The sequence below is a fragment of the Agelaius phoeniceus genome, chromosome 16 (assembly GCF_051311805.1).
Source record: "Agelaius phoeniceus isolate bAgePho1 chromosome 16, bAgePho1.hap1, whole genome shotgun sequence".
Taxonomy (NCBI): Eukaryota; Metazoa; Chordata; class Aves; order Passeriformes; family Icteridae; genus Agelaius; species Agelaius phoeniceus.
In genome coordinates, this window is record NC_135280.1 from 9,245,105 (window position 1) to 9,272,157 (window position 27,053).

General features: G+C 39.2%; 1 protein-coding gene across 4 annotated transcripts in view; it reads left to right on the plus strand.

The window, feature by feature from the left end:
- SNX29 (sorting nexin 29) overlaps nucleotides 1-13,637 on the plus strand; it is a 99,453-nt gene extending 85,816 nt beyond the window's left edge. For 2 of the 4 annotated variants that reach the window (XM_054643801.2, XM_077186743.1), the window contains exon 21: nucleotides 11,452-13,637. In XM_054643801.2, coding sequence (XP_054499776.2) covers nucleotides 11,452-11,581 — 130 coding nt within the window. In that variant the 3' untranslated portion in view covers nucleotides 11,582-13,637. Of the gene's footprint in view, nucleotides 1-4,640; nucleotides 5,889-10,872; nucleotides 10,908-11,451 lie in introns of those variants that run through there. The other 2 variants (XM_077186746.1, XM_077186745.1) reach the window with 2 other exon arrangements.
- The last annotated feature ends 13,416 nt before the right edge of the window (nucleotides 13,638-27,053 follow it).

The window sequence follows — 27,053 nt, forward strand, 5'->3', positions numbered from 1 at the left end:
TGATGTGTTGAAAGGGACTTAAGGGCTTCTTACTCTCTTCAACCAGTGTGCATGGCAAAATATATTGCTTAAACTATGGCAGTGTAGCTGGGGGATGTGACCTGCACAAACCCCAGTCTGGAGATTTGTGAGTTTAATTCCCTACTTAGTAAAATCTTACATGGAGTCATGAAAGTGATAGACACAGTTTATAACAGATGACTCCTGGTACAAATCAGTTGTGGAAATTCAGAGTGTATGTTCAAGAGAAAGACTTTAATTTGACATTTTCAGCTTGAATTCTATTAACAGGGGAAGCTTGATAGAGATACTTGCCAACAACACAGACCATTGAAAAATCACTTTTCTTGTATGAGTTTCTAAAATGTGGGAGAGTAGAAGAACTCCCAGACCAGCACTTGTGCATTGGATGCACCAAGACAGCCCCTGCAGGGCGAGCAGGTTTGGGGATTTGTTGTTTGGGAAGCAGGGTCTGAGTGCTGTGACCTGCCAGCTTGGCTCTGTTTCCTTGTGGTCAGGCCACAGAGCCCTGAACAGCCTTTGCTGTGTCACCAAACTGCCTTTCTGACACTCTGTGAAATGGAAAATGGCATTTCCAAGGTTTCTGGGCAGAAAACAAATGAATGGCCCTGAAAGTCCCTGCCTGGTGACTGTCCCAGGGCACTGCTGGTGTTGGTCCCCTGCACATCAGCCCTTGGGGCACCAGGAGCTGCTCTGCATTCAGCCAAGGGCCTTTTCCATGCTGGGTGGTTTTCTGTGACATCTGCAAACACTTTTGGCCCAGGATGGCATTTGCAAACAGTTCTGGCATGGTGGATTTCTGTAATGCATTGTCAGAGGTGTTGCCAGCTGAGCTCTCAGACATGAGTTTATGATGTTTGCTCCAGATCCCCTGAAATGTCAATATCTCACAGCAATTGCCCTTGAGAAAACTGTTATGCAGGGGAAAAAAGGGGAATAATTATTGAAAATAGACTGTTCTTTAAATCAGAACGAGTGTGTGCAAATGTATTCCCATATGTAAATTTTACATAATTGCTTGAATGGCAGAATTAGTAGAATGATTTTTTAAAAAATAATTTGCTAATGAAACAACATGACTTTTTTTCCTCTTCATGTAACTGTTAGATTTGGAGTATTGCAAGAAAAATTATTCTGTAATGCTTATTTCACTGGGAATGAAACCAAAGATTAAGTTTAATTAATTTAATTAATTTTCCACAGTGGAAGAGATTTTGAGGAGTGAAAGAGACTATGCAGAGGATGGAAAATAAACTTTATTCCTTTCTCTTAGCATATGAAGCAGTAAGGAATACTCATGAAACTGTGGTTTAGAGCAATCTGTTTATACATCTTATATTGCAGTCTTCCAGTGCTTATTCATGCTCCTTTCTGTGCACCACTGACAGTAATGGATAAATGGATGCATCCCTTCAAATAGTAAAACAAATAATCTTCATAAGGGAGGTATCTTTGTACTTTGCATGTACTTGGCTTTAATCCAGACCATAACAAGCTTGTTTATGCCCAACTGCACAGTTTTTCAAAAGGAGGTGGGTTATTTCTTTTCCTTATTTGAACTTGTATTGAAAAATATTGCAGCAGCCATCAGTTTTTCCTGTGAAAACAGCAGGAATTAGCTACAGGCTATCACTGAAATTCAAAACATCCTACAGACGCTTTGTTCCCTGGTTTTGCTTATCTGCCAGCTGTAAACATAATCCATTCAATTGTGTTGTGTTACAGATCCTATTTTTGTGGTATATTTTTAATATACTTGTGTGGTGGAAGCAGAATCCATGAGCAGTTAGCTGAAATGTCCTAGAATAACTTGATGTAATTAGAGATACTTGTCTATTAATAACAAAAAATTCATGGTATGCAGCCTTCTTCCCTGCCATAGCCCTTCACACCATTAACCAATGGGTAAAGAAAGTGATTTGGACTTTTTTTTTTACTTTAGACTGCTTCAGAGGTCTCCAAATACATGCTCTGTAGGTACAAATGAGGCCAAGTGTCAGTTCAGAAATGCCAAATGACCTGAACTCTTGAGGTCTGTGCAGAACAAGAGTGGCAGCATCCTGAGCCAGTGCTGGTCCAGGGATGGCTCAGGAATCCTTCCTGCCTGGGCTTCCACCCTGCCCTGCCCTGCCCAGCCCTGGGACAGCACAGGGAGAACCTGGTGTGTTTACAGCCTCAGCCTGACATCAGGCTCTGCTGCTCTGGGGGATGGAGCTGCTCATGTCCTAATGCAGATCTGCTGGGTCACTAAACAGGCTTCTTCAGCTTCCTCTTGCTCAAAGAACCTGATTTTAAACAGAAATTCCAGGAAGGATTTGTACTGGGATGGGGGGGTCACCATCTCCAGGAGCAGACCAAAGTAATTTTTCTTCAAATCTTCACATATTAATTACACAGTGCTTCACATTTGATTACCAACAGCAGTATGAAGGTTTATTTTTAGTTGAAGATTTCAGAAGTGTAACACAATTGCATTTAAGAGTTTAGTAAAACTCATGTGTTAAAAAGTGACCTGCTAATCTTTGGGTCTGAAAGTTAGAAATATGGGCCTTGCAAACAGCAGAGTGCATTTCTTACTGTTCTGTGTCTATCTGACTTCTGAAATCTTGGTTCTCAAATTTTATTCTTATCCTTAAGGACTCATAAGTTAATTCTTTATAAGAGATTTAATTTATTAGTTATAATACAGTAAATCTGGTAAATCATATATATATACACTGAACAGCTTTAAGTGTCTGACTGTTAGAAATCTTTCAGTAGAAGGCTCCTGCATAATAAAAGAGATAAATCCTAAAGCATCAGCTATTGAGAATAGTCAGGTATGACCAAAGGGAAAGAAAATGGCACTGGTTTGCAGACTGAGTATTTTATCATATTTTTACTGTTAGTGCTGCAGCTGAGTCAAAATGCACCTAAATCCTAAAGACTCCAAGAAAATCCAGTGCCCAGCATTGCTGAGCACAGGGCAGGGATAAGGTGAGCAGGTTCCTGTCTGCCTGTGGAGCTGTCACTGCACTGGGGTTCACCTGAGCAGGGCACCAAGAGCCTCTCTGCTGTTCAGGCCAGCACAGGGAGCTGCAGGCACAAACCTCCCCTCCTGTTCCCTGCTGGCAGAGCAGAGCTTCCCCAGCAGAGATAAAATCCTGCTCCATCTCACAGCCTGGTACTGGGCACGAGCACCTGTGACACTGCCCAGGGACACAGGGGCTTCACTGAGCTGCCAAAGCAGGGAAAGGGAGTCACTGCTTAGTTCAAGATGTACCTGGAGCCATAAGATGTCCTCTGTCAAAGCTGGCTGTTCTTCCAACAGCAAAACCTTCATGTGGCCAAAAGTCACCAGACTCAAAGAAACAAGAGGGGGATTTCATGGGCAATGAGGGAAGTGCCTGTGATCCTTTGATAGCTTCCATCTGGGACAAAACTCAGCTGGCCTCCAGAAGCAGATTCTTTGGGCAGCAGCAGCCACTTCCAGACTTCTCCAGGAGCTGGAACTGAGGAGGTTCAGCAGCTCCCAGCTGCAGCAATGTCACTGCAGCCCTGGAGCTCCACTGCAGTGGCTGCCAGCAGTGACACAGCCATGGCTGCTCACTGCTGTCCTAAATTGATTCTTCTCTAATATTCTGGCAAATATTATTGCAAATCTGATTTATTTTTATTTTGAACTCTGGCAAAGTTCTGCATTACAGAAGGACCAAGATGATACACATTTTAAAGGCTCTGAACCTAATGATACCTGGAGAGCTGACCCCAAATTTCAGGAGCTCCTGGCCAGCAATGCACTGTGCATTGAACTCCCACTGGAGTCAGTAGCAAATTTTGCTGCCTGTTAACCTAATTTGGAGTCATAATGAAAAAAAGGATGAGCTGCATTTATCACAGACATTTTCATTTTACAGAGAAAATAATTAAAATATGATGGAACAGAAAATGTGATTTTGGTTGCTGATGACTGTGGTCACCTTTTTGCTGGCCAGGCTGATGCTTGTTTAGTTTCTTTCTAATCCATCAGGATTGTTGCATCCCAGGCTGGCTCCTGCAGTCATTCACTAGTCAGTGTCATTCTTCCATGAGCTTCCTTTTCTGTCTTGGATTAAATGTAAACATTAGTTCCTGTCTTCATTACCAAGAACAAAGTCAGCATTTCCCTTGTTATTCTGTTGATGGTACTCATTTATTTACATATTTCCCCATCTTGATTACTTTTGTTTATTTAGAGAGCTCAGATCTAATTCCACTATACCAAGTCTCAACCCTGTGATTATGTTGCCAGGTGCAGATGTACTTTTTTCTATGGGCTTATCCAAGTCAGTGGGAATTTCTTTTTTTATCTTAGGAATACTAAATAATAGGCTAAAATGAAGAATAATTTAAAAGCTCCCAGGGGCTGAGATTATGGCCTATATTTTTGAGGTTTTTAGGGCATGGATCACTATTAGTATCAAGCTTATGGCTGGAATGCAATAACATGCCCTTAGTATTTAAAAAATAAAACCCAGAAAGAGTGGTTGCTGTAGAACAGTGTTCTTCATGTTACTGTTGTCACCATATTTTCCAGAAAAGTTATGATTATGATTCCTGGAGCAGTTTCTAAGTTTGTTCATTTTTTTTTATATTCATAGCTGTTATTGTGACATTGATTCAAATCTGGATCTGTCTCTGAGAATGGTCACAACAGCTCTCTCCTGCCTTTGCACATGTTAATATCATGTGTAATCTTCATGAGAAATGAAGATACTTCAGAGAAGCAGCTGATACCTCTTAACTTGATGGAGCAATTAAAACTGAAGCACTTCCTTGGAAGATCAAAACAACATGTTTTGATCACAACTTTTCTCTATCATTCCATTTGCTTCCATGGTAATTTTAAAAGAAGGGGCTTGTCCTTAAAAATAAAAGAGTGATGGTAATTGTGCAGGTTTTTATGATGGGCAGTTTACTGGCAAAACCCAAGCAAAGAGCACATTATTCTTTTGGAGACTGTTGAAACTCACTGAAAGCTGCACCTGACAGTGCTTTGGAGCAGATATTCCTGCCTGGCTGAATTTGAATCCAAGAAGAGTTGGGGACAGTGGAGGGACAGGGCCCCTGAGCAGGGACACAGCAGCCAGCGGGCTCCAGCAGGGCCATGGCCCAGGTAGAGCTCAAGCACCAGGAGCTGTTTGCTCCTGAACCCGTGGAAAAACAGGAGCCTGGAACTGCTGCTCTTGCCAGGTGCTGAAATTAGGGGGTGAAGGCTGAAGGTCTGATGTGGTAAAGTAAGGCAGGAATATGCACCAAGTTTTTTACTGCCATTAGTGTCAGTACTTTAGTGAGCTCAGGATCAGGTAAATGATAGGGATGAACAGATAAGAAGAAATATTTTAAGCTTTCAGATTTTTCCTCTCTGTGATACTGGCAAAATTAAGCAAACTGGAGGAGATGATAAATCTTTTTTTTTCATCCCCAGTGCTTGGCGTGGAACATGATTAATTATTTGCATTTTGTGTGCTGTGTAAACTAGATGTGGAGAGCTCAGGGGTGTTAATACTTAACTCCTTTTACTGGTGTCCTGGTGTCTGAGAAGGAATTTGCTGTAAACTTTGTTCTTATGCCCAATGCCAATTGTATTGATTATATGCTGTTTAAAAGCTAATTTGGTAATTAAATTTGTCTGCCCTCCATGTCAAACCATTGTGTGCAAACAGTTTGTGACTAGAGGGGAGGAAGTGCCTGCCTGGTAATGCACTGCTGCCTCAGCATGTGGAAATTGCTACTTGCCAAACAGAAGTTTTAGTTTATTTTCCTGTATATGATGCATTGTGAATCCTAATGCATGTCTTTTGTCTTCAGTTTCCTCAATATTTTCAATAAAAATGTATTCTAGCTGTCTGTGCTTTCCTTAAAGATAATTATTAGCAGGAAAACCCAAATCCAGGAAGTGGACACTGTTCTGAAAGCAAATCTCACCTTTTGTTATTACATACACAACCCTGGATCATGTTCTGCTTCTGAACCACTTGATCATGAAATCCCCTTCTGAGGATTTCAGAATGGGGGTGGTGGATGTGCTGCTCACACAGAGCAGCCCTGACAGGCAGGAGGAGAACGAGTAGAGCTGAATGTTGGTGGTTTCCAGATGGAAATGGATGGAACAGCCAAACTTCTGCCTTTCAGCTAAGCACAGGAATACAAAAACCAAATCTGTAAGTTATAAATGAATGGAAATATGTGTGTAGTGGTCTGTGAATTCCTGGTTAGCTGGGCAGGGGTTGTTTGTCAGAGCACAGTGTCCATGCATTCCCTTACTCTGTTTGGAGCATCACAAAGCCTGGGCAGTCACCATTCCCACTGTGCAGTGGAAAGCCCAGGAACGAGAGTATTAAGTATTGCTTAGATGGAAAGTGATGAAAGGTCACCTTTGCAGGGTTCTGAGCCTTTCCTGAGTGAAAGAGTGTAGAACACAGATGTTATTCAGTTATAGAACTATTACATCCAGTAACCATCTCAGTATGCCAACTTCAAAATGAAGTTAGTGGGGAAAAATGTTGTGTTGTGAGAGTCATGTACAGTGTCATGGTTTACAGGAAAATTCAAATAACAGTGCAGATGTTGATGAAAAAATTCTTCATGCTGTTATGGAAACTGAATTTTGTAGCATGTGAATGTTCAAGTAAGGGTAATTTGAATTGTAACAAATAGAAACACAATTATGTGTCATTATTTCACTGCAAGAAGAGATCAAATATGTCATGAGTATAGAAGTGTGTATGTGGAAGTAAAGGAGCTGTACATTAACCAAATGGTTGGACAGAGTATTAGAATTAATGCTTTTCATTTCTTGAAATTTCATTTCAGATCTAATCTTGATGGGAAATGATTATTCAGTTTGTAACCTGACAACTTTGCTCTAATAGTGTCTTCAGGATTTTCAGTGTTGAAGTATGCTATAGAGGGATTGTCTTTCTATCTCTTCTGTTAATAACTGACTCTTTAAACATCCAAATCAGACATTTATATTAATAAATGGAGATCACAGTTTCTCATTAATAATTATATTTAATTTCTACAAAATTGGGAGCGGTGGCAGAAAATGTGTCTCCAATTATTTTTACACTTCACCAACTGAAACTAGGATTTTACCCAGTTGACTGCAAAGCAGGAGTTAATACAGTATGTGAAATGATTTGATGAATTCAGAATCTTAGTTAATAATGCCACTAAACATGTGTCTTATCTGATTTTAATTGGCAGAAGGTGCCTAGATAGGTTGCACTGTCAAGCCAGAATTAGTTCTCAATTGTCTAATAAGGATCTCCTGAAATGGGTGTTGCTGAGCAGGACCTTTTTGAGGAGCTGCCTGCCTGAGCACCACATTAAGTGTTGAGGTTAACACCAGAATTAGATTATTATAATGACTAACAAAGAATTAATAACACAAGAAGCTGGCAAAAGTCACCAGATTTACCTGGCAGTGAATGCCTTTCTTCATGAGGTATTTAACATAACTGAAGTAAAACTAGAATTATGAATGTCTCCAGAGAGGCATTTACGTGTGAGATAGATCTATAGATAGATACATGAAATGCCTGATCCTGAGCTTTGCTCCACTCCCAAGATGTGCTTATTCTGTTCTCTGATCTCTGGCTGATACTAAAGTCTCTCCAATTGCAGATATGTTATACTATTTTTATCAGAAACTTCTCTCTCTAATTTTATCCTGAAGAATAGGCATTGAGATGGGAAATAAATTTCTTCATGTAAACGCTCACAACATCAGCCAAGAGAACACTGCAGTTCCATGTACTGAGTATGTAAAGAAACCCCAGAAAATACAGTTTGCATTTGGTTACAGGGAGAGCAATAAATCAAAGGTATGAATAAACCAGCAGCTGATGAAAAGGACTGGTTATTTTAAGCTATTTTCTATAGATGCACCTCCGGCAGAACTTGACACCAAGACAAAATCAATGAAACTGAATCGTTTGCCAAACAAACGCTGGGCAGATCAATCAGGAATGCTTAAAAGCTAAACAATGACCCTGTGGGAAGGAGGAATTGATTGCCTCAGCAGGTTGCTTTTTTCTTCAGAATGGGCCAAGGTGAGAATGTAGAAAAGAACTTGAGCCTTTAATATGTGGACATTCCACTGCTGAACAGGCAGTGCCTGGCAAGCCTCTCTGCCTGGACCCTGCTCAGGCTTCTGTGGCTCAGAAGGGACAGAATGAAGAGCAGGATGTTTCATTAAAGCCAAACAGGTGTAGCTGGGACAGGTGTAGGCTGAGATAAATTGTGAACTTACCTCAGGGACCTGGGGGAGCAGGGCTGGGACAGTTACTGCAGCACAGCTACTCCCTGGTTTAGATTTAGGTATTTTGAATTTCTGTTTTGATCTGAGTAAAACAATCAACTAGAGGCTAACTCAGCACCCCTAAACTAACCTAGGAACTATTTTTACTGAGTGTGACAAACGAGAGGATCTGCAAACCTTGTAGGTAATGGCTTCTTCTTCCTTCTTCATCCCAAACACTGGGTGGCAAAAAGATTTGTCTCAATTCCATCTTCATGTGCATTTGCCAGAAAGACAGACAGAATCATTGTAAGGTCTTTATGCTTCTGCCCAAGAGTTTGTGGAATATTTGACCACTTGAACTGTCAATACATTTAGAAAGTGTCTTGGTTAGTGCCAGAGACTGTGTAGGTATTGTCCTACCCCTAGGCCAGAACTAAATGATTGAATCTCAGAACAGAAGACAGAACAGAGGGGAGATGATTCTTTCCCTCCTCCTTGCTTACCTTGTGTTTTGGGTTGGTCATTTTGGCAAGAAAGCCAGAGCTGAAGCAGGCAAGTGAGATGGGTGATTCTCTGTCAGGTTTGGAAAAAGGGAGGATGAAAAGGGGGCTGAAAGGCTCTTAAATTTATGTCTCTTTTAATACTTTGAACTTTTTCCCTGTAGAACATCTGTTTCCATGGAAGTTGATCAATTCAATTTCAGCTCCAGTTTTCTTTTCATGCTGGATGCATGAAGCTGTAATTCCTCAGCTATACATTGATTTCTGTAAACCTACATTAGATAATGATGTGTCTTAGATTGCCATTATAAAAATTAGCTAAGACATTTAAGATAAATTAATCTCTAATTTAGTTATTAGATATATCATGTTGTGGAGTAGCATCATTTAAATTAGCAGAATTACTTGCAATTTCTGTCCTTTGCTCACAGACAGTGGTGTTCATGTAATTACCCTAAATGACCTGATTACCTCAGCCCTGCCAGACTGAAATTATTTCATCTCCCTTCATTTTAGGGAAACTCCTTCTGCCCCTTTTGCCCTTTTCCCTCTGAATAGCTTTGCTCCATTGGGCTGGCACTGATGTCGTTTTGGGGACATGCCAGCAGGAGGAGCTTGTGCATTAAAATGTGCTTTCCATAAAGAATCACCAAATGACAGTAATTGCACTCCACTCGTGCTCTCTTCTGCAAGGTAACTCCCCTTGTACCTGCCAGGGCTCCCCGTGTGCCTCAGAGAGCCAAAGCTCTGCCAGCCATGGCCACTGTGCTGGTGAATTAACCTACTTGAGATTCAGCAAAGCCCAGTGAGGCGCTGAGCATTTCATTTCATTCCATTGTATGTTTGATATTTACATTATTTTACGTTTACATGTTCTGAAAAATACATATCTTAAAACAAAATCACAACCCTCTGAAGTCAATGTCACATGCTCTCTTTTACAAGAATTACAGTATCAACACTGCATTGCTCAATTTTATAAATAGTATAAAAATTATGAGTAATAATATTCATGTTACTAAAAGAAATCCATGGTAATGAGCACAGCTGAAATTGGATTCACATGATCAGAATTCTCTACAGCAACTTAGATAGCATTGCTGAGTTTCAGAGTAAGAAATTGTGGGGCCACAGTTGGAAGTCCAATTATCCTTGGCTACCAAGAATTAATAACATACACTAAATTAATTTTTAGACTTTATTTTAGTGACAAGGAAAATAAGGAATTAAAGATCTAACATATTAATCTGGTTATTGAAGAAGAGGAGGAGGTATGCCACAGGTATTTTATGCATTTTTTCACACAAAGAACTTCTTAGTTACCTTGGAAAACTAAATACTATAATAGGACATGGTGAATCTTGCTTTAGGAAAATCCTTTATTATTTTAACTAAAGCTATTTCAGAGTTTTCTGCTTAGAAATTTAGATCAGTTAAATACCATTAAAAAAACCCACAAAACTTCATTTTCTGTTGCTTAGCATCTGAACTGAACATAATTTTTCCATACTGTTTTTTTTCTCCTCCCTTTGCGGGGGCAGCTGTGTGTGCACTGTGGTTCTGAAGCCAAAGGCCGGCCAGGACAGCTGCCCTTCCTTGCAGAAGTGCTCTGCTGCCTGCAAGTGAACAATCCCAGGACTGGTTAAAGGCTTTTGCTTTGCTGACATCTCTCCCATGTGGGTGCTCCAAATGCCTCAGTGGGGCCTGAGTGTGCTGTGGCTCTGGCAGGAGGGATTGACCTGTGTGTGAGAAAGGTCACTCTGCAGCAAAGAAAATGCACAGAGAACTTTGGGGATTGTTTTAAAACATGTCTGTGTTTGTTTAATATGGCTGGAAGTGCAGAGGAGCAATTTCTTCTTTCTGGACTTATCACAGTCTGAAGATAGATATTATAAAGTTGGGGTTTTTCACTTAGGAAAATAAGCTTGGCTTTGTATGCTGTGTAATTTTATTGCTTAGCTGAGTTGCTAAATGCAAAACTTAGTTTTATTTCTTGATCTGTGTGTAAGTAGTTTAATTAAAAACCATGTGGAGTCCTGTAAAAGAATGGCAAAAGTACAATGCTATCCCTTTATACTGTAGTTTTCCGAGGAGTCTATAGCCTGAATATCACCTAGGTAAGCTGGAATTTTCTGTTACTGCTTGTTTTTGAACTTAATGTACTTCTTCTCAGAGTCTTTTGCAAAAGGCTCATTCATGTAAGACTGTAGTCTGTTGTGGGTCAGGAGAGACTGAAGAATTCAGGGATGTATTACCAATGTACTTCATCATGTAATGATACATCCATCCATGATTAGAGGATCGTTAATTGAGCATCATCCAAGCTCGTCTATTTTGCTTGTACTTTTATCACTTCAAAATGCTTTCCTACCATTTCTGATCTGCAACTCATAGAGATCCGCTTTTATCCTGTAACTTGCAATCTTCCATAAAGTATTGAAAGTTCTACTAGTTCTCATTTCTGAAAGAGCCCATTCTGTAATTCACACTTGAGACAGCAGTAGAAGGAATGCAATTCCGTGGTGTTGAAGATGTGTGCTGTACTTTGCAGTCATGTGCCAGGCTCTCATAACATCTGCTTTTTTCATGTTGGAAGTAACTCCACAACAATTTCCATAGAACATGAATGAGCTGTTCTGTGTTTGTTTTTTGTCTCCCTAGTGATATCCCAGCCTCTGGAGAAGCAGTGAGCAAAAGCAATCGCTCCAGAGTGAGCACGCGCTTCCCCAAACTGTCCCGCGGCCACCCCCGGGAGCCCCGGAGCCTGGAGCCTCAGAGCGGGGACCTCTGACCCTGCCTGCCCTTGGCACCACGGGCAGCACGTCCTGGCAGTTGTTCTGTCATTCCTTCCTAGCCTATATTTATAATTTAAGCTCCTGAAGAGACTACAGCTGCATCAACTTAAATCCTGAAAAGAGACATTCATTACCAAGGGTCATATCCTGATTAACTACTTTGGAAGGCAGCAATCACTTTCTCCAAGAATACGAGGGCTCTTCACGAGAGCTCAGCAAACTGCTCGGCGTTTCCTTTGTTTTGTAAAGCTGCACTGCACAAATTCTCCTTTGTTCCTCTGAAGTCCTTCTGTCACAATGAATTCCTTGTTTGTATTATGTTGTCCCTTTTCCATGTACAGTTTTCTGTTCCAGAGAGACGTGGGCTTCATGTCAAGACAATTTTTTTTTCTCCTTAGAAGAACCTTCATGATTATCACTACTTAATATGTCAGAAGGATGTACTTAAAAGAACCTCACTAATTTATTACCTTTTGTAAATAGAAAGACTGGGTTGTTTTGGTTTTTTTTATTGTCGACCTCTGACACACAAAGGTTTTTTAAAAACTTCACCATGTAGATGATGAGAAAAACATTACAGGTGGAAAAATAGCTTTTGTACATTTCTAGATAGATTGTCTCAATAGCATTCATCTGAGGGAAGTAATTCTTTAAAATCAGAGAATGTAATTATTTTTAGTGAAATTTCAGTCTTGCTGTAAGGCAGGTGCAATATTATTCATTTCTACAAACCACCACAAGGATACACAACATTAGTGTGGTACAAAACAGTGCTTTTAAGTCTTGGATTATATTTTGTTATTAATTTGTTGCTTATGTTACAGAACAGTCCATCATTAACAGGGTAGGGTGGAATTCTTAATCTGATTTTGTAATGCCCTTTCACATGGTGATACTTAAAAATTGCCTGTAATGAAAGTGCCTGTTACCCATCACCTCTTATGGAAAAGTAATTTGTAATGCTACTACTGTAAGAGTAACTAAAAAATTGACAAGAATTGTTACAAGTGATGGAAGTCCTGACATGGATTAACTGGAATCCAGTTCAGCACCCATTAGCTGCACTGCCATAGGCAGTTAATTATGTTTTAGCTATCTTCTTCTCTTCATTAAGTTTAAGCAGTGTATGTTCAAATTTTCTATTAATTGTGTTCTAGTTTTCCTTTATGTAAGAACATTTTTCCTCTCAGAAGTTTTTTTGGATAACATTACTTAAATTGATGTATCTTGTCATTTTACTATCCATTCATTATATTAAATTTTCACATCTTATATTATTCTCCAGGAAAAAAACCAAGCTGATGATTAATAACAGATTTTGTACCTTGGTGCTTTATAAAGTTCCAGCAAACTGGAACTTGTGTTCTGCAGTGCTGTGAGCAGTGAGTGCAGTTCAGGGAAGTCAGTGCTCAGTTGTTTCCAGTGGCACCTCTCAGGTGAGAGAGGCTTTGGTACCCACAGGGAGCGGCAGCAGCGCTGCCTGAGCAGGGGCCCCACGTGCTGGGTTCCCCACACTGAAATGTGGAACTTCCAGACTGCTCTCAACAGAAAAAGGCAGCAGAGAGGAGTGGGATCCACCCTCCAGGTCAGAGATTTCAGTAGGTGAAATACCACTAAGTAAAACCATATCACAGAAATGAACCAATATTCCCCAGTCAGTAAGAGATGTCAGGTACCACACAGACAAAGAGAAAAGCCCAAAGGCCGGCCTGGGAGCTCACTGCTGTGTGTTCATTAACAAATTAATTACTGTTGGTGTTTTGTGTTACTTATAGTGGGACACTCACTCACTTAAGAAGAAAGGAAAGTGAGTAGATTGGCAGTTAAGTATCTTCTCCAAACTCTTCAGCCTGATGTACTGCTGATGATTTAACTTGTCTTTGTTGGAAAGAGAAGCTGTAATGATGGTCCCACTTTGAAACAATTTTAACTCATTTTTCAGAAAGTGGAGACTTGGTTAGTAGAAATATGGCACATATACTAACACTGAATTGCAAGTAAATTTGAAAGAAAACACTGTGTGGAAACCTTTGTGATGTATCTGTTACATGAAGCTGTATTCATTTTCAAGAAATAATTCACAGATTCAAGTACTTATTCAGCAAACTGCAAATGGTAAGGAATTTCATTTACTGCAGACTGAATTTCTTTTTAGTTGTTTAAAAAGACTTTTTTGTATCTGCATTTGGCTCTTAAAATTATTTCATTCCTGATTATCTTTCTTCTTGTAATTTTTAAAGTATGTATGTAGATCACATAAAGATACTAAACTTGTTTACCATGTACAAATTGCTCTTTGTTAACTTTAGCTGAATTATGTATCAGCTGCTAAGATGACAGTCTGCAAACAATGTTCACTTGGTGATACAAGATACCATCATGGGTGCATTATTAATCCTTTCAAAAGCTCTGCTAAAATCCCAGCAAATAATCAAATGAAAGCCTTTCTTCACAAGGCATTCCCACTTTATACCCCTGCTTATGTAGAAGACTACAGAGGTACTGCATGAGTGCCAGGAGGTGCCTACTGCCAGGAATGCCCAAATTTTTACCACCTCAAGACATTGTGAAAGGCTCTGGCTTAGAGTCCTGTATATCTGTTACAAATCCCACTTCTGTTCATTCACCAGAACCAGCAAAGCCTCTTGAAGAAAGTTGACCAGTTGGTATTAAGACCCCCAAGTACATTATTCATCTGAAATCCCTGTAACAATGATTCTGCCAGTGGAATGATTTTATCAGCTTATTCTCTTCACCCAATTCCATCCAGTTACAATTTTTGTACAGCTCTAAACTTCCTTTGGCTGACTCACAGCTCTTCAACCCCTGTCTGTGCTCAGTGGGCAGCTCACAATGAGCTGCTGGCTTCATTACTCATGAATTATTAATTAATTCATTACTGACCCTTCCTGCTGGCACCAGTGGCCAGTGCTGTAATCCCAGGATGAGGACTCAGGACAGTTCCTGGAGCTGTTCCTGGCTGGTAGAGCCAGCCTAGAGCAATTTGTGGTCTTGTTAGGATTTCATTCCTGCTTTGTCTTTAGATCAGGGCTTCTCCTCTGCATCCTTTAGTGACTGTTCAAAATAAACTGTAAAAAAGTGGCACAACTTCTACTGCACTGCTGCTGTCCAGTCCCCTCCACCATGAACCCTTCCCTAAGAAACACAGAGCAGGCAGAGCTCTTCCAGCTTTTGCAGATGTCTCCATCAGTATTCACAGACTGACTGTGGTTTTTCAGAATCTCATTTATTTAGAGATTCTCTCATTCATTATACAGAAGGCAATGTGTCAACTTGGCTTTTGCAAATTAAATCAAAGTTCTCAATAATAATAATAATAGTAATAAATCTGCAAGGTTCATATGAGGCAGGATATTGACGTAGCTATAAAGGTTTAAATTGATATGTCCATTAAGTCACATATTCTTAGGAAGATAATAATTTCAAAGCCAGTCTTTTTAATGGAATATATTGTTGATGTGATAGTTGTAATCAAATTATGCTACCTTACAGAATCTACTGCAAGTCATAAACCATTGTGATTGAATTAATACAAGCATGTAGAGAAAGAACAGAGTGGTATTAAAGATTACTGGCTCAAAATTGTGACCTATTGCTAAGGTGGGGTGTTTCTTTGGAACAGTCATGTTTTATTGTACAGAACAATATCTACATGGTAGCTGTCAAATTAATTAATACAAACCCTCTAACAATGGGGTTGACTGACTCAGAGCAGCAAGCTAATAATAAATGAGACTTGGTGAATCCCCAGTGAACCAAAGATGCTTCTGCCAGGACACATTAAAGATTAAGAACCTGGTATTTTGTTACCAGAATCAGTAATTGGTGCTTCCTGATATTGATGTCATTATTTTTCCTTCAAAGAATGCAGGGATCTCAGTTCTGCTAGAAGTTTCATGCCATTTCAAAGGTTCAAACCCCCCACCCCAAAATATTTTTCATCCAATGTCTTGGAATTCTGGGAACAGATAATCTATACCTGTGGAGAGAAATACAGTTACCTGCTTGAAATGACAGTGAGAAACCTGTGGAACAGCTGTTCAAAAGGAAAAAAACCACTTTTGGACCAAAAAGACCAAAAACTGCTGCTATTCACCCTTGCAACTCTTGGAACCAGCCTTAGGCTCTTCCAGCTGGAACTCTAGGATATATGAAAAGAAACCTGTTCCACACACATTTTTCTCCTTGGAAACAACAGAAATGCTTCTGAATTGGATCTTGAGTCACTTCTGGAAAAGTGATTAAACAATTCAAGAAAGTAAAGGATTTCCCTCCTTCATTTTCTGTAGGTTAGGGTATTTCAGTCAGCACCCTGCATCACATGGAATATTAACTTGATTATTATTTTGAAAGTTTGGTAGTTTCACAGCATTCTGTATTCAAAGAAACACTTTACTATAGGAAAATATCTATATGAAATGCAAAATGTATTTTAAAATATTGATGCACCTGCTTGTGTTTCACATTTTGAATGGAAGATAAACCACTTGTTCTACAGTGGTGTGACACTGTACATTTCAATTTATTTCTCACTCTACACTAACTGTATTTTTATGATGCAGTTATAGAGAACTTAGATTATTTATAAATTTCTTCTACAAAAATTATGAGAGCATAGTTCTAATCAATATTGATGGCTTAGTTTTTCATTCATAATGGCATGAATTTATTCTAGACAACAGCACTGAAATGTTTAGAAAGGAATGACTTTTCCAAATTTACAAATTGCTGCAAATAACCAGACTTAAAAAAAACCACCTGTTTTTTATCACATCAAAACAGAATTTATTGCACTTCCCTGTAGGGGAAAGAGTTCTTTTAACAAGATTTCAGAAACCATCTCCATGCCACGACAGTAGTTAAACTGTGAGAAGTGGGTTTTTTGAGTGTTAATCATTTAAGACACTAAACATTATAAAAATGTAAGTGTGGTTGAAAATACAGTTCTGAAAGGCTGTGCTTTACCTTCTTAGTTAACACTGAGATGAAGAACTCAGTGTCTTGGAGCTGGGACCAAACCTGTTGGCAACTGAAGAAGCTGAATTTCCTTCTTGACCTAGGGGAGGTATTTTTTTTTGTTGTTACTATTAAACTGTAGAAAAGATATTATTAATTAAGCATATATATGTACAATATTCACATAAGTATTAATAGACTGTAATATTATTTTAACTTGCTATGCTAATGTTTACATATAGTATTTTTAAGCAAATGTGTATATATATAAAATTTTCTAAATACTTTCTTGGTTTTTTTTTTTTTAATATCCTGTGGCAATTTTATTGTAACCAGGTAAATATATGCTACTTTACCAAGAAGAAAATAAAAAATAACATCTTTTCTTTGAAGTAGTGTTTCTACATCCTATTTGTCCAATTCAGCTGTTTTGAAATTGCTTCTTTATGTTCATTTACTCAATATGTTTCTAGAATGATGTATGTACATAACAGACTTTGTTCAAATCTTATTTCTTCACATGAGAAGTGGTATTTATTGAAAATCATCTCAAACATTTCAGTTTATGATCACATTAGATAAATCACTCAAACAGGAAGGCAAACGATGCCAGGCAATGCCACCACATTTGTGGGGTTTGGCATTTTTACATTCAGAGTCCATTCAGAGTCCTGAATGTTTTATTTCCTTTTATTGCACCATGACACAGTTGGCAATTCATATCCAGTTCATCACTGTGTCATAACTGGCACTTTCATATCCACTTCATAACTGGATGCTTCCATATCATGTGAAAAGGGAAGATTAAATGCATACAATGCTTCCTTTAGAAAGGAAGCATTAAATGCATTTAATCAATTTCCAGCAGACAAAACCGTAGTTTAACAAAAATCAAGTGTTGCTAGATTCCTCATACCCACAGAATAGCCTGCTGGTTAATTAAATTACAATTCTTCAAGCCACTGCCATTCTAGAGTGATCTAATTAGTTGAACTCTTCATGTTAAAAATACAGACACTTATTGTAAAATTCACAGTGATGTTTATCTCCATCTTTTAAAACCTGTAGCAGGTTAGGTTTCACTATGGAAGTTAGATGACAGAACTTTTAATTAGTCTTGGCAGTCCTTAGGATTTTGTTTTTGCTTTTCATATCTCAGTTACTTAAGATAATAAAGCAAAATTATGCTATCAACTTTAAATTAATAGTTTCAGGCGAAGGTTTGTTTTTTTTTCTCCTTTTCTGTCTGCTTGAGGCACTAGAGCACAAACAGCCCCAGGCTGTTGATGGGGCTGTATGGACTGGAGATCCAGCAGGGTGGAGTTCAGCCCTGCAGAAGTGTCTGGTCCAGGGGGAGTTCCTTGGCCCCTTGAGTTTCATTTCCTGCCCAGTCTGAGCCTTGCAACTGCCTGGGAAGGGTAAAATCTGATCAGTAGTGGAGAGAGAAGCAGATTCCAAGGCCTGGGCTGGAGAAGGCTGGAAAGCACAGGGTTGAGGCTGTAACCCTTTATGTGCTGGGTTCCACTGCCTTGTCCAGGGGCTGGGATGCTGCTGCTTGGTTGCCACCTCTAAAATCCTGGGAAGAACAAGGTCACTGGGAGGGACTACTGATCCTTCTGTGCATCCAGGCAAAGCTTCAGGCTGTCTTTGGAAAATTGTAACAGCTTGGCATTTCTACGTGGGCCTACAGAGTTTAAAGTTTTTCTTTTCAGGAAAGGACCTCTGGAGGGTTTACTGCTTTTATTTATATTTTATTTCCCTAAAAATTTTAAGGATATAAGGAAAATTCTTCATACAAACAATCTGTCAGAAGAAAGAGCAAAGATATTTTTAAGATAATGTTTAGAGTAAGATTTTTGCTACTGCACTTCAGTCTTTCTGAATGACCTTTTAAGTATTGTGAGTGAACTTACTGTATTCCCAAAATTAAAATAGATAGCTGACATTTTGATATATTGCAAGTCGTGCTTGATTTTGTTCTAGAAAATCATCATGCAGATTGTGTCTGTGTGTGTGTGATGCCTATTTTCTGAATTACTCTTGCCATTTTTTGACCTGCACTGGGACAGCAAGGTTTTATTATGGGAGATTTTTAAGAACCATGGTGATAACTTACTTTTCTTTATTTCCAATTCAACAATATCCATGCCATTTCCAACATTTCCTAATTTCCCGGTATTTTAAAGATGCTCAGCAAGTGCATATACCTTATGCCTACACTGTCACTGCTAAATGTCTTTATTTTTAATGTCACCTTCTAGCCTTACTCATATGCAGCTTTTAATTGGTTGAGTCACGTGGGCCCTCATTAACAGATGTCCTACCTTCAGAGCTCGGTGCTGAGCAAACTGTTGTGCTCTGGGTGAGCCTCTGCACTTGCACTTTGTTAAAAATACTGAGTGTGGCACCTCAGGCTTGGTCTTTCTGTGGGAAGCTTTTTGTATGCTTGGAGATTCACTTTTTACACCTGCCTGTGTTGAGTTTGTGATATTTTTGTATTCTCTGTTGCATCACTAAGATCTGTCCTTCCTCAATTTTCTCGAATTCATGGCTGACAAATTCACCCTTGCATAGGGCTCAGCTCTGAGTTTAACTAGTCAATCTTCCTATTAATAATACTTTCATGATTAATTTTATTCCTGGTGCTGTGTGTTCAGAGTCAGCTGAGGTACATCAAGGGTTTGTTTTACTCAGTGTGAGTTCTACACATTTTGTGGTCTTGATCTCTGTACAGGCCATTCACTTCAGACTCCATGATCCCTATGGGTTCCTTCCAACTCCAGATATTCTGTGATTCTGTGGAACTTTGCATGAAAAAAGCCTGTTTTTAATAATTCCAACTAACATCTGGCTGAGCTGTCAGAAACAATCCCTTGCTTTGGGAATTATTGCTATTATAAAATAGATTTCATATTGCTATTACATAGCTTCAATCTCTGAAAAATATTTACAGGTTTAAGTGAATATAGCAAGAAAAGATTTAATCAGGTTAATACTACTTTCAAATGCCTAATTTTTGTAAGTATTTTGCTTTTTCTTAATTTTATTTCTTATTTTTTCAAGTGCTAAGTCATCCATGAAGGAAGACACTTCGACATGTGCCAATTACATTGACAGTTTCTATATTTCAGTTGCTAGCTGGAAATTATATTTATTAACATTCCCAATTTTATACAGAATCATTGAATCATTCAGGTTGAAAAACACCTCTAAGATCATCAAATCAAACTGTTCCCCCCAGCACTGCCAAGTCCTTCATTACCCCATGTCCTTAAGTGCCATATGTGATGCCTTAAAGTTTTAGCTATTATATTTTCCAGATTCTTTAGTGCTGCTTTAGTGTGGAGTTCTGAGCTTCATATTAAATGTTGGTGAGCTCTCTTCACAGAGTAGGCAGACAAAACAATTCCTTCTCTAGCTTGGGACCAAGGACAACCAATCCAAATTTCAGGCCCAAGAGCATAAACAACATGGACTGAAGAGAGAAAAACAAGGATGGGAATTCATGGGCTAAAGCTGGAACTGAACAATTAATTCCAATATGCAAACGGTGCAGAACTTATAAAAGTGAGAGACCTCGTGACTGGCCCTCCATTTTGTGACCATTTTGGGTTCACCTTGGGTGCAGCTCTGGCTGGGCTCTTGTGCTGCCCAAGGTGTATCATTGAGGCCTCCTAATTAATCCCTACTTTATTCTTTGACTCTGTCCAGCCTCTGTTCTAGGGCAGCCTTCTCATGGCACTGCCTGCACACAGCTTTGAAATCCCTCCAGGGATGGTGACTCTGCCCCTTCCCTGGGCAGCCATGCCAGGACTTGACAACCCTTTTGGTGAAGCAATTATTCCTGATATCCAGTCTAAATCTTCCTTGGGACAACTTGAGGCCATTTCTCTCCTTCTGTTCCTGGGGAGGCCAGTCCCCCCCTGGCTGCACCCTCCTCCCAGGTAGCTGGGGAGAGTGAGAAGGTCCCTCCTGAGCCTCCTTTTCTGCAGGCTGAGCTCCCCCAGCTGCCCCTGGCACTCCAGCTCCTCCCCAGCTCTGTTCCTTTCTCTGGACATGACCCAGCACCTCCATGTCCAGTTCTTGTCATGAGTGGCCCAGAACTGGACCCAGGACTCGAGGTGTGGCCTCAGCAGTGCTGGGACAGGGGGACAGTCACTGCCCTGGTCCTGCTGGCCATGCTGTTCCCAAGAAAATGTTCAGGTGCCTTCCAAAGAGAGAAGATAGGTTTATAGAGAAGTAGAAAATCAAATATAATTTAATATAGTTAAGTAAAATTCTAGCTACAAATCAAAGCAACTAACACCTCAGATGTCTGTCATTGGAAATACACCTTGTTTCCACTGGAGTACACAAGCAAGTGTATTTCTTAACTGTAAGACTAAATAAAAAAATTATGTCCTTTATATTTGAGCTGCTGAGCAGTTTGATGGATCTGCTTTTCAGATCTGAGCTTTAGATACACACTAATACTTTGTAGCATACAATTTAGCTCCTCACTCAGTTTTATCTTGAAGCAGCTCAAATTCTCAGTGGGCTTTTGTCTAATGCAGTGATGGAACACACAGTTCTTAGTGCACCCAGAGTGGCTTCAAGCAGTTAAAAACATGAGAGCCATTTTTGCAGTGGTACTTTAATTTCAAACAATGCATTAGATATAATTGTCATTTTTGGAAACCATCTGGTTGATATTTTTCAAAGGTGAAAAAAAAGTGAATTGGCAGATGAGATACATCAGTACCTCTGAGCAGTTGAAAAGACAAGGTAATTGGATACTAGAGAAAAGGAAAATAAAAGAAAGCACATGTTCTGACCCATCAAGAAGCAACTGGAAAAGTGAGTGAGGAATTCAAGGTAGGAATACATTAAAAAAATGTTTAAAATTGTACTACATCAAACTGCCACCATATGTTCCACAATGAGATAACACAAAGTGGGTAATGGATCTGTTTCCAAGGCTGTCAAGCCATAGGACCCTTTGGATATGTCAGTAATTAACAAATAACATCTGCTGTCAACTGCTGTACTTAATCAGCATGGGCAGGGCTCTCCTCCCGGTGTGACAGAGGGCACACTATGATAGTCTGCTTCTCCTTAGGGATTGAAAATGTCTTTGACCACACTGCTGTATGCAGAACTCCTGCTGAGGTGTAATTAATGGGGAATCTGGACATGCAGAAACAGCAGAACACAGCTAGATTGGCACTATCAGTGCAGCCTAAGAGCTCTGACTACCTTTGATAATTTTTCTGTCAGATAATTCCTGATGGCTTTAATGCCCTACTGTGTTTACAGATTGCACCTCCAGAGTGGCTGAGCAACCTTTTCAGATATGCAGAGAGACTAATAACCCACTACCTCATTTAAAGATGCAGAACAGGTATGATCTTGTTTTTGCTGATAACAGGGACATGAAAATGTGTTACGTCTTGTTAATTGAGTCCTTGGTTACAGAGAAACTGTCAAATGCAATGCACCAATGCACCTTGAGAACCACCATCAATATATAGGAAATTAAAAGATGCTGAAGGTCTCAAAAGAAGTGAGGTTCAAAACTTCTCTGAGTTGCAGCAGTAGTGGAAATCTGCAGGAGTTGATCTATTTATCCTACCCATTTCTGAATTCATCCTGTCCTGAGAATTCACACAGTTCCTCCAGACCAGAGGGATACTGGATGCACTGAAGTAGCTCTGTGCCCTTTAAGTAGAGCTGGTACAGAGAAATGGGGATTTGCAAAGCAAAGAGCTGACCTTTCATTCATATCCACATGTTCAAGAACAGATTTAAATACAAGTCTTAGAATTCTTGTGCCAGAACAACAATTTGAAATAATGAGATTTTCCTTTAATCTTCATCAAGGCTAATTACACAGATAATATACAATTTATTACATAGATAATGAATATCTAATTAACTAAGATAACACTCAAAACTATCTGAAAGAAAGTGCTTAAGTTGGTAAATTTAAGTAAATTTGTTTAATCACAATTGGTTGCTGATGCAGGTGTTACTGTGCTGATGCGATGTGAGTTTTAAGCATCCCCTCTGGTCTGATCAGACTGGTCTGGGTTGCACAGGATAATTCAATTTCTGTGATTATCCCTTTGCTTTCCCATGAATTGTGATACCAAAATATCAACTTTAAATCATAATTGTTGTAACTAAGACAATGCAGTATCAAGACAATCATAGGGCTGGCCAGTGTGCATAGTCCCATTGTGAGGAGCAGTGTTCCTCTGTCCCTGATTGCCCTGCCAATACAGGCAGCCATGTCCCTTCTCTGTCCCATAGCAAACACAAAGTCAAACACCTCCTTCTTAACCCCCCACTGAGAGTAAGATAAGGCTGAGAATCCTCACTCCAGTTTCTCTTTGCACATGGACTGTTCTGATAGCATTTAAAGACCAGAGACCCCTTACGAGTTGCACTTTGGTTGCTCAAAAAGAAGGCATTTAAAATACAAAAAATATTGTTTGACCTGACAATGTAGTTCTATTTATTTAAGAAACAGAAAGTGTGCTGGATAATATATGCAGGCACCTCTGTCATGAAGCCTCATGGGGTTTCACACCCAATTATCTGTGACCACCTCTGGTTACCATAGCAATTCTCTCTTAATTAGAAATTCACTCTGCTCATGGCCTATCTGTGCTAAAGCAGGAAATTCAGTTACACACTTGGGCATTTTATTTGTTTGTTTATACATTGACTGTAATTTACTGTGTCAAATGACATCTATATTCAGTAGTGCTCTGGATTTTTGACTCAAACATTGATTAGAATTGTAAATCTTCATTGTGTCCTTGACCCACTTTCAGTCTGTGTATAAGGAGTGGGCCACCAGGAGAGAGGGCAGTGATGTTGGACATGCTAACACTTGCAATAATATGGTCAGTAAAGTGGAAGCAGCTCTCTGACTGCTGCTCAAGGGAAGGACTCTGTGAAACCTTTCACCTGCATTCAGGCTTAAGTTGGTTTTATCCCATTTTCAAAAGGAGGGGGTCTCTGCCCATATAAGTATTTGCTAGTGTGTGAAGTTGTCCCTAAGGTGGACAAAAACCACCACAGAGTGTTTTAGTGACAGATGTAAGACATTTATTCCTTCTCTTATCAAAAATAAGAGGAATGAGAATAATTTACATGCACTTTAAGAAGGCAAGTCTAAAAGTCAGGCATCGTACCAATGCTCAGGGCACAAGCTCAGAAGCAGAGTATGATCCTAAACACTCCTTCCTGTAATCCTGGGGAGAGCAGAGACTGATAATTCTTGGAGACCGAAACTGTAGTGTCCAAAATCTCTGTGGTTTCTGATGGAAGTATAGAACCTCAAAGCACAAACAACTCTTTCTAAGATAAACCAAGGCCCCAAACAAAAAGCTACAGCATGGATCAGTTATTTTGAGGCAACAGGACAAAAATAGAACATGATTCAGAAATGTACTCAGATAGTGCATTTATAAAACCAATTTAAGAGCTTCCTAAGCAGAATAGAATAGAAAAGTGGAAGACAAACTAGAATGAACTCATGCATTGCAAAGTCCAGAGACTGGTTTTGAATGTTTGATCCACTTGTTGCAACATCCAAGGGCTACAGGCTTTTAGTCTTTAATGTGGAGTTCTTGGGCTGCAAGGGGTTTAGGACTGTACTTTGATATGACAGAACAGAGAAAGAACATGAAACATTCAGCTTAAAACAGAAGGTTACCCTGTCTGCTGTCTTTCACAAAGATCCCTGCTGCAGGCCCTGACACCATGAGAGAGGCTTTGCCATTTATGTAAACCCATCAGCCACGTTGGAGTGCAATGGCACGTGGAGAAATTGTCACTTACTGTGTGCTATGAAGCTCATCTAAATTCTGTTAGATCTTACTAATATGTAACATGATGAAGAGCACAAGCCAAAGCAGTCTTATCTTCTGCCATATATTGCACCATGTCTCCAGATTCTCATGTAATACAGTTTTTTGATTATTGCTCAGAAATAACAGTGTTACATCTGAGCAGGACCAGACAAAAAAATAGCAGGAGAAATCCAAACCAATTTCAGCTTTGTGGTCATGATGTGGACAGGAGATGTCAGCCAGGTGACAGCTGAGCCCTGTCAACTTTTATTTTTTAATTTAGTGCTTCTCCCAGCTTATTCAAATGCTGGATTCAAAACTAAAATGCAGTTATTTTTTTCTGAACATGCCTGGCATAGAAAGAAATGGTGTTTTTAATTTAATCTGTCTGAAAACATTCTTTAAATGAGTAATAAATAGTTCTTAAGAAGTACAAGTAAATTAGGCAGTCGGCATGTATCTTTAATTACAATTTTAGCCTTAATAATTATTCTTGAGTCAGCTGTACAGCATTATTTACTATAAGAAAACCTGCCTATTTTAAAATCTAATGTCACAGTGCAATTGATTAGGGTAAAATGAGATTATCCAGCAGTAAAAGCTTCAGTGACTTCTCAGGAGAGCAGTCAGCATCTATACATATACATTTGCCAACATTCTTAGTATAAACTAAATGACTTGTTATATGGTATCTTTGTTGTGCCTGGATTCTGATTTTCTATGAGTCATCCCTTGATTTACTGAAATAGAATAAGATGAGTAAGAGAGTCAATTTATAGGGAAAAAAAGTCCTCGAGCTGCGTAAGGTCCAACACAGTTACAGAGGGATTATTCAACTTCTCTGTGCTCTTTATTGGCTCTGAATTTCACATTTCTCCTGCCATTGGATATCTTCTGCAGGGAGGAGCTCTATAAAAAACCTCATCAAGAACCAGGGTCAGTCTTTATTACTAAATAGACCATAAAAGTTTTCTTTCTGATTTACATTTTCTATTGAATTTGGATTCATCTGTAGCTGCAAAATTGCATCACATGTAACACTGTGAAGGCACATAGCATGTTTATGTGATGAAGGGAATAAAAGCAGTTTTCTATTACCACCACATTAAGTTGGGATTGGATTTTGCATTATGAGTTATCATCTTATTTTACATATTGCTAAACAGAATGCAATGTTCCATTTAGATATAACTGAGCTGGAATGTGAGGGAATTTTAAGCATTTGTATAAGGACAAGAGGAGGGAGTACATCTGACATGTTTAGATTTTAAAGTTGTCTTCAATGTATAGCATCCTACAATTATCATACTGATGTTTTTCACTCAGAGAGGTAAAAAAACCTTTGCAGTATATTTGACTATGCTATCAGGAATAGTTTGAAAAGGTTTTAATTGCAGCATTAAGAAAATGAAATAGCAACAGTGTCCTGCAGAGAGCTGTCAAACCTGAGAATTCTCTGGCTGTGCAAGGGGCACATACTGATAGTTTTACAAAGTATAAAGCCATACTACAGGGATATATTCTTAAGGCTGAAGCTTTTCCTCAAGACTCATTCTTTTTAAATTATTTAGAGGAAAAGGATACTAAAGAAGTTATCTCCTCAGTATCAGAACTAATGGACAAATGGTAATGCTAAACTTGTAGTTTTATAGTATTTAGTTCAAGATAAGCTACTGAGAACAGTAATTTTTAAAAAATAACACTTGACAATTTACCTTTGCTTTGATTTGTAAAGTCTTTGTCTATTTGTGTTTCGACTGTTCATTGTTATGTAACTGTTCCCATGGCCCATGGAAATCAGGTTCAGGCTGAGGTTAAATGGTTCCTTGTTAGAGCAGGGATGTGACCCAGGATGAAGGACTCGTATGCCTCCCTTTGTTTTCCTGCCTTGTAAATCTTCTGCCTCTGCATCCATGGATGCGTAGGAAGAGGAGAGCAGGTGTGAGGGAAAGGTCAGGGATGCTGTGAAGGCTGTGAGGCTTTCCTTTTACTTTGTATGAGATTTAGATGACTCCTTTGTGCAGATATATGAAAACATTCCTCAGTGAATGTTAGTGTTGTTTATTTTTAGTGAAGTATAAAGCAGGAAAGAAAGGAAAGCCCAGAGCAGGTAGCATGCACAGACCAAATGCCACCCGAATCCAGTGTTGACCCACAGTCAGTGTAATACTCAACTGATAAGAAGATTCCTTCACATATAAATGTATTTTCTATATGCATATCAAAGAACTGAATATCTGAAATTGCTAAACTGAAACAATTTGTGCATCTGTGTGCGTATGCAGTTTTAGTAAATCCAAATTACAAAGTTTGCCAGTGCACTGGAGAACAGAGAATTGCTTCTTTGTGGCTGTACATCTTTTTTTAGATTTTGATGTAGTAAATGGTTCTGAGTTTGACATTATAACAAAGGATAATCCTATGAACAGTTCAAGTTACTATGTTCTATTAGCTACAAGGAAGGGATAAACCGTGATCATTTTCCCATTAAGGTGGGTTAGTTGAGGCTGTAATGGAGTACACGGGGTTTTGAAATCAATGCCACCACAGATTAACTGTACCTTCCACTGAGAGACATGGGAAGGATTCCCAGTACTTGGTTTCTCCAGATATGCCACATTCTGATGACAAATACCCAGGAAACTCAATC